The sequence below is a fragment of the Urocitellus parryii genome, chromosome 7 (genome assembly GCF_045843805.1).
Source record: "Urocitellus parryii isolate mUroPar1 chromosome 7, mUroPar1.hap1, whole genome shotgun sequence".
Lineage (NCBI taxonomy): Eukaryota > Metazoa > Chordata > Mammalia > Rodentia > Sciuridae > Urocitellus > Urocitellus parryii.
Window position 1 is genome coordinate 129,314,626 of NC_135537.1, and position 13,255 is coordinate 129,327,880.

The 13,255-nt window shown below is 48.1% G+C and overlaps 1 protein-coding gene across 3 annotated transcripts; it reads right to left on the reverse strand.

Moving 5' to 3' along the window:
* Positions 1–4,504: 4,504 nt before the first annotated feature.
* Positions 4,505–13,004, reverse strand: Alox15b (arachidonate 15-lipoxygenase type B). Of its 3 annotated transcripts, XM_026390596.2 has the most exons (14): positions 12,858–13,004; positions 12,544–12,769; positions 12,240–12,321; positions 9,577–9,699; positions 9,192–9,295; positions 7,843–8,015; positions 7,477–7,623; positions 7,182–7,385; positions 6,117–6,203; positions 5,807–5,976; positions 5,524–5,645; positions 5,326–5,426; positions 5,077–5,247; positions 4,505–4,684 (listed from the first exon to the last, which is right to left on the reverse strand). In XM_026390596.2, exons 1-14 carry the CDS (start codon positions 13,002–13,004, stop codon positions 4,505–4,507), a joined length of 2,037 nt encoding a protein of 678 aa, XP_026246381.2. The 3 variants fall into 3 exon arrangements, with proteins under 3 accessions (XP_026246381.2, XP_026246382.2, XP_026246383.2); XM_026390597.2 differs by lacking the exon at positions 6,117–6,203; XM_026390598.2 differs by lacking the exons at positions 5,524–5,645; positions 6,117–6,203 and having other exon boundaries at positions 5,326–5,427; positions 5,821–5,976.
* Positions 13,005–13,255: the final 251 nt, after the last annotated feature.

Sequence of the window (13,255 nt, forward strand, 5' to 3'; positions counted from 1 at the left end):
CAATCAATCAGGCACGGGAAAGCTCAGTTTCTGAGTATGGAAATGGCCACCAAATTACAGTTTTTTATAGTTTCTGATGAGGGTGAATTAATATTAGAGACTGCAGAGGTGCTATCCCGACAGTCAGGGACCTAGCTGTACAGGTTACAGTTTTAACTCAGGAAGGCAGTTGTAAAAAGTTTGAAACTCATTGTCACTGGGTAAAGCTCGAACTAGGTGTTCACTGCTTATCTTCCTTCCTTTGGGACCCATTGTTACCTACTGCTTCACTAATTGCTTTTCTCCTTCCAGGACAAAATGGCAATGGACAAGGGTAAAAGTCCAGGGCTCAGTGTTTTAGTATCCCCCTCCTCCCTTCAAGACCCATTGTGGTTGGGAAGGGGTGAATATTTGCTTTTGCTGGAGATGCAGGGATAAACCCAGGAAGGGAAGAGAGTTCCCTGTGTCCCTCAGGGCTGTCTTGTAGGAATAGTATTTTCCATAATCCCTTCAATCTTTTTTTTTTTTTTAAATGTTTATTTATTTATTAGTTATTGGCGGACACAACATCTTTGTTTGTATGTGGTGCTGGAGGATCGAACCTGGGCCGCACGCATGCCAGGCGAGCGCACTACCGCTTGAGCCACATCCCCAGCCCCCCCTTCAATCTTTTTAAAAATTTATTTTAATTATTTATACAGGACAATAGAATGCACTTTGATACACCATATATAATGGAGTATAATTTCTCATTCTTCTCGTTATACATGATGTATTCCTTCAATCTTTTTGCCTGAACAGAAATCATTTGCATTTTGGCTGGAACCAAATTACATGAACTTTACAAAACCTGAGACCTTCCTTAATAATAGCAAACAATGGTACAGTCTCCTAGAATGTTAAATATTCTTAACAGAATGGGTGGTTGTCCTCTTGATTTTATGTATCAGTTATATATATATATATATATATATATATATATATATATATATATATATATATATATTTATATGCCCTTATTTTTATTTGGTGCTGAGAATCGAACCCGGGTCCCACCGGTGCTAGGTGAGCGCTCTACCACTGAGCCACGATCCCAGCCCTATGTATCAGTTTTTGATAATTATTCTTTTTGGATAATTTTTTTCTCAACAAGGCTATTTCCTGGAAGTATGACGGGAAATCAAATAGATGTCCTTTCCTGAATTCCTGTTCTCTTTCTCTCAAATTAAGTTCCCCTCTCTATGCTTCTCACAGGCCCTGCTATTCTGTCCACCTTTTTTTTTTTATCAACAAGTAGGAATGCATTGTCCCTTTAAGATGTTTTCCTTTCAATTTGACTTGGTTTACATACTTAGCTTTTTTTTTTAACCATAAAAGGAGACTTATGCTTATCATTGTGTGACTTGTTTTCCACTTATGTAACCATTTTCCCATGTCAGTATTTATAGACTGACCTTATTAACAGCTACATTCGTTTTCATAGGACTGTTTCTTAATGTATTTAATATTTCCTTCCAGATGGGTATTTAGATTTTATTATTTTTTAACTTTATTTTATTTATTTTTTATGTGGTGCTGAAGATGGAACCCTGTGCCTCACATATACAGGACAAGCGCTCTACCACTGAGCCACAACCCCTGCCCAGATTTTTTTTTCCATATTTTTTTGTGCATTATAGTTATACACAATGATTTGTTTATATGCACACAATATATTGATATAATTTGGCCATCATCACTCCCCAGCACTCCCCCTCCCTCCCTGCCTCCCACTCCTTGGGCCCTTTCCTTTATTGATCTCTCTTTGGTGTTTAGGAGATCCATTCCCACCTTTCTTTTCCTTTTTCCTCTTTAGCTTCTACATATGAGAGAACACTATGACCCTTGACCTTCTGAGTTTGACTTATTTTGCTTAACATGATGGTCTCTAGTTCCATCCTTTTCCTGCAAATGCCATAATGTCATTGTGTATATATACCACATTTGCTTTATCCATTCATTTGTCGATGGACATTTAGGCTGTTTCCACAGTTTGGCTATCGTGAATTGTGCTGCTATAAACATGGGTATAGATGTGCATTATAGTTATACACAGTGATTTGTTTACATGCACACAATATCATGATATAATTTGGCCAACACCAGTAGTACAACTGTAGTAATAGGTCTTTAATTCTTCAGGATAAAGTGTATTTAGATTTTAAAAAGCTTTTCTCCCTCATCTTATAAATAATACTGCATAGAACATCACTGTAAGCATTTCTTTGTACAAATAGGGGAGTGTTCCGTAGGATATCTTCAAACTGCTTTTGCTGGATTCATTTTTTTTTTCCATTACTAAGGGATTGAACCCTGTCCTCCTGAGCTTCTAGTCCAGTGATGGGACTAAGGATGGGGCTCATGTCATCTGAAACATGTCTGCAAGGTGGCCTCAGCAGAGCAGTCAAAGGCTGAAGAAGGCACACCAGCTCACAACTGCAACTCAGAAGCGACAGACATCACTTCCTCTCACGGTCCATTGACCAGAATTAATCACATGGCCCCAACCTAAGCAAAAGGTTGGCTGGGAAATGTTGGGAAGTATATGATAAACTTCACCAAGTATATCATATACTTGGTGAACAGAACCTCTCTATGGCTCCAGGAGTTCCTAACATTTCAAGCAGAACCTTCCTCAAGGCGTTTGAATCCTGAGGCAAATGAGTCAAGGACAAAAAAAAAAGGTTATTCATTATTTCTACTGCACTGCCTGGGAAAGTGTCCATTGGTTTTTGTGGTCCAGTTGCCCAGAGCTTCCTGATCTTCTGGTCTTTTCTGAGACAGTAAGTTTTAACTCTTTAATTCCTCAAAACACTCAGTTTCATTCCCATGAATTCCTTTATTGACTTAAGTGAGCAGGAATTATTTATTGATCGAAACCAAAGAAGTTTAATAAATGCATAGCTCTTTTGGTACACTGGTTCTGAATGGGGAAGAATAATTCACGTTACCTGCCAGCCCACACTGTTCTTTCTGAAGCATTTGCCCATTGAGTTCCATAGTTAAATTTATGCAGATATAGTATATGTTTTGTATTTTGTTCGTTATTTTGTAAAGATTAGTAAAATTATGGTGCATAAAAATTAGTAAAACTAGTATTTTTTTTTCTTTTTTAAAGAGAGAGTGAGAGAGGAGAGAGAGAAAGAGAGAATTTTTAATATTTATTTTTTTGTTCTCGGCGGACACAACATCTTTGTTTGTATGTGGTGCTGAGGATCAAACCCGGGCCGCACGCATGCCAGACGAGCGCGCTACCGCTTGAGCCACATCCCCAGCCCCTAAAACTAGTATTTTTGCTTACAAAGATAATCCCTGTAATTCCAGTGACTTGGGAGGTTAAGGCAGGAGGATCACAAAATTCAAGGCCAGCCTCAGATACTTAGAGACAAAAATCTCAAAATGAAAAATAAGAAGGACTGGGGGTGTAGCTCAGTGGTAAAGCACCCATGGGTTCAATCCCCAGTACAAAAGAAAAAAAATAAGATTAAAAAATATTAGTGAAGAAGCTCAAAATCTAAAGCACTGATTCCTATAATATAAGTCAGAGATGAAAATCATCAGGTGAATTCGAAAGAACTTAATTGTTTTAATGAATGTTCGCTAAATCTGGGCCACCAAATAAATAAATAAATAAAATTGAAGAATTTGGAATTCCATCATTGAAGATGGAATCAAGAAGGCAAAGTATGATTAGTGATACATTAATAGTTTCTAATTCCCTGTAAATAGAAGCTGCTTTAAAATACACTTCGTGGCAAGTTCTGAGAAACAAAGGAGGGCACTGCCTGCAATTGGCCCTTGGGCCATGTGTCCTTTTCCTTCTATCTTCTAATGATCCTTTCTCAAACATTCATTCATTTTTAAACTGGGACAGTAGGTCATGATCAACCTGTTGGGCAGTCTTCAGGCTGAGCCACTTCTTGTGTGGTCCAGCAGCCTACATGATGGCTGCCCTTGAGTCAGGTGACCATGATGCCTGATTGGCTGTGGTCAGTAGGCCAGGATCATTTCCTGGTTACAGTCCAAGGTAATGGAAGGTGCGATATGTCACCATGGTGATATTGGAGGCTTCTCTGAGCTGATCCAAAGGAATATGGAGCAGCTGAGCTACTCTGTGCTGTGTCCTTACTGGAGTCAAACTAGTAAAACCCTCAAGGGAGTTGTGCAGGCACTTTAAGGCTTAGAGTCTCCAAAGGTTTGTCATCTTGTGCCACAGGATTCTGTTTTCTGTGGATGTTTTCTCTGTCTTTTGGGGGTCTGGGGATTGAACCCAGGGCCTCACACATGCTAGGCTAGCACTCTACCACTGGGCCACACCCCAGCCCTTTGTTTCTCTGTTTTGAGGAGGAGGAGGGTGAGTTACACGGTTGTCTCAAGAGAGGCACTCTGGGGCCTGTTTCTCTTGGGGATCCTTTTCTGTGGGTCTCAGCCTAGAGTGATGTGGTCAGAAGGACACATGTCACATGGGACTATGTTCTCCAGGGATTTAGATGGAGACGCTGTTCTCAATGAGGGGAGGGTCCAGGTAGGGGTAAGGCAATGCTAACTTCTGGTTCCTCTCCTTAATGTCCCTTGAGATCTGGGTTAGGTGGTTCTGGAAGGCGGCAATACTCCTCTGTGGGGCCTCTTCTGTGAAGTGTTCATCTGGATAGGTGCCCAGGGGCCTCTGGAGACCAACCACAAGGTTGGGTGAGGAAGCCGCCAAGGTCCCCATCTCCTGAGAACCTGTGACCCACCTTAGCTTGTTCTGGCCCCAGTCCCCACTGAATCTCCTCCACACCCTTCCCCTTAATCCTTCTTCTTAAGTGATGATATCTATAGGAAGCTCTTGGGAATTTTTAAAGTTTTAAAGGAACATCACTTCATATTGCCTTTGAAGCTAAGGGTGACTCTATACATCATCTCATTTGGCCACTTATCCTACATTGTGAGGTGCTCAGAGCTTGTGTGTCCCACTGGGGGAGGTTCTGTGGGGTGAAGGGACTCAGCTCCTGATGGCACTATTGGGTCTGTGCCAGGGAAGATAAACACAACACCGTCCTCTATGCCCGTACTCACTTGGTCTCCAGGCTCCCGACTCAGCAACCAGAGGGCAATGATGATATCACATGTGGCATTGACTGGTGGAAGGGTGGCTATGAAACCCTCAGGCTGTGCCTGGCCTTTGGAAGTGGGTGGTGGCAGCTGCATAGTGGGCGGCAGGTTGGGCATCCAAACACTGGAGTCAAACTGAAGAGGGAGAGGGAGAATAAGGTGGAGGAGCCCCCACCCTCCATCCTGTCACCCCTTGTACTGATCTTCCCTTACCTGGCCTGCACTGACGGCTGAGTGCTGGGCTGAACAAGTGAATATCACCATGGTGACATATCGCACCAGAGCTTCCTGGGTGTCCAGTGAGGAGGGCACACCTGTGGGGACAGCTGAGCTGGAGCTGGGGCTGCTAGGGTCCTGAGGACCTCCCTGCAGAGGCCAGAGGGTAGGGCCTAGGGGTTGGGGGCCCCATACCTGAGCTCTCTCGGTCTAGGAAGCCCCTGGAGAAGATCTCCCTCACCCAGGCCTGGAGTTCTTGGTCATCTCGGACAGACGCATCATTTGGGTAGTAAATGCCCACAATTTCAGAGACGAAGCTGCAAGAGGCACCAGGTTCAGTCCCTCTCTGAGAAGTTCCTCTTACCCTAAGAAGCATCCTGCCCAGTGTCATTCATGACTTGGCTTCTCTGGACCCTCCCTCTCTTTTCTAGTCTTCCTGCTTTTCCTGTCCCCTGGTTCCCTGGGAACAGCCCCTCACCGCTCCACTGCCCCCCAGATCTGCATCCCATCATCCCGGTAGTAGTAGTTTGGGATGTCTTCAACTCCTCGGGCCCGGATATCTTCAGGCAGACACAGCACAGAGTAGCTCAGCTGCTTCATATTCCTTTGGATCAGCTCAGAGAAGCCTCCAATGCCAAGGCCTGTGGACTGAGAGACAGGGCTCCTGAGCACTAGGACTTTTTGGCTCCAGAAGCAGGAGGCAGCCCTGATACTGGAAAATCAGGGCCACTCCCACCTCAGAACCCTTGATTCTTCCAATTGAAAAAACATCCGAAGGCAGTTCTTACCCTGTCTACCACCTGGCCAGGGGCGATGAGCAGCTCACGGGCAAGTGTGTTGATATGCAAGGTATACCGTGTGTGTGGAATCAGCAACTGGTAAGGGGAAGGAGAGGGCAGAGCTGCAGATGGTCCCAGATCTGCCCCACAGAGATACCCACTAAATAAGTCACTGAGAAAGAGACTACAGGGATCAGAGGGGGCAGCTTGGGACAGGGGTCAGTGCTCCAGACCCAGACACCAAAGCAGAATTCCCTTAGCATCTTTTTCTAGGCCTCCAAGCAGCATCCTTCCTCTCTCTGAGCACCAGATCATTTTATCAAATGAGCATTCTGATTTGGACGAGCCCCGTGAGCTTCCAGTTCTGGCAGCCTGTGGTTTCCTATGCCCGGGGCAGGAGAAGCACCATAGGCCTGAGAATATAGAACTGTCCCCCAGAGCCTATTTCTGAGTGCCAATGCTAGAAAATTGCATATAGTAAAAAAAAAAAAAAAAAAAAAAAAAAACCAAGCAGCCTGGATTGAATAGAACAGAGCAGGGTCTGCGTCTGGGGCCCAGAATATCATCTCAGTGGGAATAGAGTCTGTGCCGCTTTGGGAGGAGGAAATCTCAGAGGAGATGCTTCAGGTCCATGGAGGAAACCGATTTATGTCATCTGAAGGCTCAGCAAGGCTCAGGGGACCTACACAACAACCTGAGAGAGTCCCTAGCCTTGGAACAACCTGCAGAAAACCTGCTGGTCCCTCAAAGCGATGTTCTCACTTTGGCTTCTGCCAGCCCCTTTCCTAGGTCTGGGGCTTCTCTGGTGATCTCATCTGATCTGCTTTGAGAGGAGAGCCTCTCTGAGGCATGCCATCCACTTTGCCCTGGCTCAGGGTTTTCCTAAAAGGAGGTTCCCAGAAGAGCTATGCAGGGAGACACTGCTAAAGTGGGATGGGACCTCTGCATCCCAGCCTGGGAAGATAGGAATGCTTGAGCAAAGGCCACTCAGAAGAAGCACTGCAAGGGGCAGGACACGGTGCAGGGACCTATAGGCTTGGGGCACAGTCTGGGTCACCCTGATGAGTTACTAACCTTGAAGAGAGGGTGGCAGGAGGGCAGTTGGCGCAGTGTGGCCAGGGTGAAGACCTCAGGCAGTAGGTGTGCATGCAGTAGATGTGTGAGGGCCTCATGGACAGAGAACTCAGCATTGCGCACCCAGGTCTTGGCCAGCAGCCAGTCCCACTTGTCATCAGTAGGTAAGAAGATGGGGTTGTTGGGTCCTGGGGTCTGGCTGAGCTGGGGGTGGGAAAAGCAGCGAGGAAAGAGGCAGCAATAAGTGTCTGTCTGCGATGGTGGGACCTGCCCATCTCTATCCCCAGGTACAGACCTGGATGGCAAGGGGAAGCAGAGGCCCATTCCCTGGGCTCTGGTATAGCAGGGTCATTGGGGCTGCAGAGAACTGAGGCTTTCCATTGATGACATTGGTACGGACGCCGGAGAGGATGCCGTGATCCACCAAGAACAGGGAGCCCTTCTGTGGAGAGAGAAGGGGAGCTGGGGCTAACACTTGGTTTTTCTAAAGAATGAGGGGTAGGAAGCAGGGAGAAGATTTAGGGCTAGGAGAGGAGTGTGTTTTGGGAGAGGATGTTCTAGGCATGCAAGAACAAATGTGAGTGTACCCCTCCCTCTCCAGCAGGGGACAGGCCTGAAGGCACTGAGTTGGGGCTGGCAGAGCTTAGGCTCTGGGCCCCACCTCCAGCTCAGCCTGCAGACTGGTCCCGGGGCCCAGTATTGGGGCCACCATGTCATCCGTGACTGGGAAGTTCTTTGGGAGGCTGCGACAGCGTTGGATCAGGACAGGGTTGAGGCCATTCAGGAACTGGGAGGCGAAGAAGGTGTCATCCTGCCAGTGCTCAAACACATATTCTACATGGGGATGGGGGACACAGGGACCAGTCACCCCAGTGCCAAGAGGTTTCCTCCTGACCTTACCTTTGTAATTCATCATGAGCAACCTAAAGTTTTCTCAGGGTGACCTCTCCTGGCCCCTTGGCACCAGTTCCTGCCCATTCACCAAACAGAAAATCTTAGTGCCCATCCCACTGTTCCCCATCTGCCTGACATTCTCTGGGATGAGTTGCCAGCTTCAATTACAAGAACACAAGTTCTTCTCCAACTCTGGACCCCCCCCCCCTGCCCCTGCCTAGCATCCTGGGGAATGGCAACTCCATCTACCTGGTTGTCTGTGGCAGAGTCCAGGTTCTCTCTTGGCAGTCCCCTCCGCTTCCTCCCATCAAGTCCCTTTGATTTTTCCATCCTCAGGGCCTTTTGACCCACCTGTCCACTCAGTTCTTACTGCCACTGCCTTGCTGAGGCCATTATCCTCTGCTGACCTTAGCCAGAGACTTGGCTGATCCTCCTGCTTCCACTCTGACCCCCAACCACCCCCACATAGCACATCTGGCCATATTAGTCCCTACCTGGCCACAACTCGATAGTTTCACACTGAACTGTGGAAAGGCACAAGTCTTGTCATGGCCCACACAGTCCTGCACCATCTGGGCCCTGGCTGCCTCTCCAGCCTCCTCTCTGACCTTTCTTCCCTCATTCAATCTGCTTTGGCCACAGCAGTGATTTTGTTCCCTCTGATCCTTCCATCTTCAAGGCCTTCCCTTGGCCGTAGAGAGCTCTCCGCCCCACACCCCATTTTTGGCATTGTGAATGCCTACTCAACCCTCTTGAGAGAGCAAAGCCCCCCTCTAAGCCAGGGTGGGTCCCCCTTTTACATACTCCTGGAGATAAGGGTCATGTCTCACACATGACCCTAATGATTTGCTTTTGAGTCTAATTAATATCCACCAGTTCTATGTCCACAGCCCCATGCCAGTGTCTGATGGGTAGCAGCTCTAGAAATGCCTGTTGTATTAGCACATCAGGGATCCCCCGAAGTCCACATTCTCTTTTTGTCTCTATGGGGAAACATAAGGTCTAGGAAGGGACAGAGTCCCACAGAGAACTGGAATTTGGTTTTCTCAGAATCCTAACAGTCTTGGGAGCTGATGTCCTGGGAAGAGGTCAGGAGCCCTGTGCCAAGTTCCTCACCAGCTGCTGGACTCTTCCGGAAGTTGAACATCCTTCTCATCTCCCTCAGACTCCTCCAGAGCCCTGTGCGGTCCAGAAGTCCCTTGATTTTTAGCTCTGCAAAACTACCAGGGGATGCGAGGGATGGGAGGGAGCAAGAGACCCTGGAAGACCCTCCCCATTCACCTGGCCTTATCCTTTCTAGAATCCTAAACCAGCTTTCAGGTTTAGGATGAGACTCAGAGGTGATCAATGCCCCTAAGGTAGTCACTGCCTATGGGAAGTGGTAGTGGGCAGGAAGCTGTGTGACCCATATCACCAATGGCAGGGGAGCTGAGTAGGGGAGGGCAGAAGGCAGGGGCGGTAGGGCATCTAAGCCAGTGTAGGAAAGGGTGGGCATCCTCACGCAGAGCTGCCTTTCATGTAGAATTTGGTGTTCTTGACTACAGAGTACTTGACGTTGAGGTCCAGGTCTTTCGCAGTCGCCTGGTCAAGGCAGTGAGGCCAACCTGGGCTGTAAGTCTTCCAGCTAGAGGGTGGAACAGGCAGGAGATCATTAGGAGACCTCAGGAAGCCCCTGGACTAGGGCAGAGAAAGTCCCCTTGTGGGTCCTGGTCCAGCCAGCCACCTTTTGCAAGCAAGGACCTTCCTGAGGTCTGCCCTTCTCCTTGGACCACAAGGCTCAAGGGAGCTGCATATTCCCAGTGAGATTTCTCCCTGCTCACAGTTGAATGGTCTAGAGTTGAGCATCTGAGCAGAGCTAGGCCAATCAGAGTCCTTCCTAGGGAATTTGAGATTGGGGCAGAGCCAGAAAGGCCATCTAGATTACATTACAGCGTGTATATAGGGATTGTCAGCTATGGTCATATCCCACTGTGTGGACAGGGAAACAGAGAGCTGAAAGAGAGATGAGAAAGAGAAGAGAGAGAATGGGGGGGGGAGGGAGGCAGAGAGAGGGAGGGAGGGAGGGAGAGGGAGGGAGGGAGGGAGAAAGGGAGGGAGGGAGAGAGTGGGAGGAAGAGAGAGAGAAGGAGGGAGGGGAGCATCTGGGAGGGAGTTGCTTTGATTTTTGACCCAAGATCTGGCAACCCTCTTGCCCCTACTTCTGAAACCACCCCTGTGTCCTGTTGACAAATTCTCTCTTTATCCGTCTGCTAGTTGGAGTCGGTTTCTCTTCATGCAAGCACACAACTCTTGACTAACACAGATGCATCTTGCCAAGGGAAGGTAGTCATGAAGCTGGGGCTGTTCCTAGGGTTTCAGTTACCCTTGGCAGGCATCCCATAGAGAAGCACTTCAGCCTTCACAGCTTGTGGGAGTTGCAGTAACTTACTCTGCTTTGGTCTGAGGCGTCTCTAAAGCTCATTATCAAGCAAATCACACAGCCAAAAACCTTTGAGTGATCTGGTAAAATCATGTTCCAGAAAACTGAGGACCCCTCCAGCCAGTCCTTCTGTCACTCATTCATTCTTTGGTTTATTCAAAAATTGAGCTTTCAACTTCAAAGAACAATTTGCAATTAAAGCATACTGCCACCAGGTGGTGGCCAAACCCTACTTCTCAGATTTTAAAGTGAGTGTGATTCACCCCAGGATATTGGTAAACTGCAGGTGCTAACTTAGTAGGTCTGAGCTAGGCTTAAGAGCCTGCATTTAAAAAAAAAAAATTATTAGTTGTTGATGAACCTTTATTTATTTATATGTGATGCTGAGAATTGAGCCCAGTGCCTCACACATGCTAGGCAGGCTTCTACCACTGAGCCACAATCCCAGCCAAGAGCCTGTAAGCTCATGGATGGCATGGATCTGAGGTCTCCCTTTTAAGTATTAAAGGCCTAGACAGTGAGGGCAGAGTAAACTAGAAACATCAACACTAGTAATAGTGTAGGGCTTGGCAGTTGATTAGCTGCATTCGTAACCATTTTCTCATTTGTTCTACTTAATGACTCTCAGGAGACTGGTATTCTTGGTCCCTTTTGCAGAAAAAAAAAAGATCAAAGAGATTTTACTTGACTAAAATCTCATAGCTCCTTTTGGAAGGGTCTAGATTGGCTCTGGGTCTCTATGATGCAACAGACTTCAATATCTGCTCCCTGGGCTGGGGTTGAGGCTCAGTGGCAGACCACTTGCCTAACATGTGTGAGGCTCTGGGTTCAATCCTCAGCACCACATAAAAATAAACAAATAAAATAAAGGCATGCTGTCCATCTACAACTACAAAATATATATATATATATATATATATATATATATATATATATATATATATATATATATTTTTTTTTTTTTTCTTTAATCTGCTCCCTTTTCCAGGGCTGTCGCTGTAAGATTTAGGGCAATGATTTTTCTTGGGGGTGTAATTCATGACACATGAAAAATCACCAGAAACCAAATAAGCTTGTGGCTGTCTTGTCCCCAGAGACCTGGGGTGAAAGCATGCTGTCCAGACTTTGGACAGCAAAGACCAAGATCAAAATCTTTTGAAAATCTGCACCTCAGTGTGGTTCCTGACTTTCTGCTTCAGGAATCCTTAACAGCAGCCCTGGCTTCTTTACAATTTTCACCATATGCCCACTGAGCACTTTCCCAGGCAAGACTCTCCTCTTGGTCCTTAATGCTGAGCCCAAAGCAAAGAGTCCCATCTCACCCTTTGCCTGCCCTGGAGCCAGAGTCTCCTGGGGCTTGTGTGGTGTGTTTCTGGTTCTACCCACATTTCTTGAGGGATACAAGCTGATGTGTAAAAGCCCCAGGGTAGGGGACAAGCATGCAAGGGTATGGCTGTTACAGGAGTGATTTTCAAACTTCAGTGGGCACCAGTCATCTGAAAAACTTGTGAGACAAAAATTGTTGCCCACCCCCCACCCCACGAAAAGTCCAAGTCAGAGGTAGGAGGTGCCTGAGAATTTGCTTTTCTAACAGGTGCCTGGGTGATACAGATGCTGCTGGTTCCAGAAGCAGCTTTCATAGGAGAGGACAAGACAAGGGCATTAGTCTGTGTCATCAACAGCGATTCCAGGCTGTCCCTCATCCCTTAAGTGTCCCCTCCCTGCAACAGTAGCTCTCTCCTCACCAGTACATCCGCTGCCTGGACTGGAGCTCCTCCTGGCGTTGTCGCCGGAGGATAGGATGGTGGTCCGCCCAGGAGACCTTGGCTGTAGAAGACGGGAAGGAGAAACCCTCCTATCTTTGATCTCAGCCACCCTCTCCTCCACTGTTGCCACCCTCCACCAGGTTCCTTTCCCCCATTTTTCTCCCAAGCCGGGCTGCCACTTCCCCTTGCCCATGGCCCCTTGCTCACCGCCCCCACCACGTTCTGCTGCAACGATCCCCTTGCCCTTCCCCCAACACCCCCCCGCCCCCGCCCCGCTCTTCACCTGCCCCTTCTCTTAGCAACAGGTCCCCTGCTCCCTCCAGCCACTGATAGCAGGGGAAGCGGAGTGGGACGCCTCCTGGTGGCTCCAGCTGGAACCAGCGGCAGAACCAGGCGTCGTTGGGGGCCAAGGGTCCAAGTGGGCGAGGCAGCGCAAGGGGTGCCTTGTGCACCCGCAGCAGCAGCACTGGGCCCACGTCGTGGGGGAGCGTCACCTCGAAGTCCTCCTCCTGGTTTAGTAGGTTTAGTCTGAGGAAGGGTAGTGCCTCCTGCTCTCCCCGCTCCATCTCCACCTCTGCCCACCCACCACGCACTCACAGCGCCCGCAGTGAACTCCTTGCCTAGGTGGTCCAGGGGCAGCAGGGGGCTCTCTCCCCGCATCCCCACGATGCTGACAGATACTTTATCCCACGTGCCAGCCCCGCAGGCTTTCCCAGTGGATACTCTTATCCTAAACTTGGCCATGGTGCCAGCCCGAGCCTGCATCTCTACTGCGTGCACAACTGCAGAGCTGGATGGCTCACCGTGGAAGCAATGCTCTGCCTCTACCTGGCTGGGCCCTATTTAGGCAAATCTGGTTGTTGCCAAGTCTCCAATGGCCCATGGGGCCACTTCTCCGCCCTAAAGAGCATGACTGGATTAGGCGGGGAGGGGCGGGGTTGATGCTGAAACCTGACCCAGAGGGAAATGGGTTGAGCAGGGGAATCCACAGAGCT

What these genes read in the sequence shown, in the direction of transcription:
- Alox15b (XM_026390596.2), bottom strand. Translation starts at nt 13,004, where the DNA reads ATGGCCAAGTTTAGGATAAGAGTATCCACTGGGAAAGCCTGCGGGGCT. An exon ending in AGGAGTTCACTGCGGGCGCT is followed by an intron (nt 12,770 to 12,857) that starts GTGAGTGCGTGG and finishes CTACTAAACCAG; the next exon opens with GAGGAGGACTTCGAGGTGAC. An exon ending in TCCAGGCAGCGGATGTACTG is followed by an intron (nt 9,700 to 12,239) that starts GTGAGGAGAGAG and finishes TCCACCCTCTAG; the next exon opens with CTGGAAGACTTACAGCCCAG.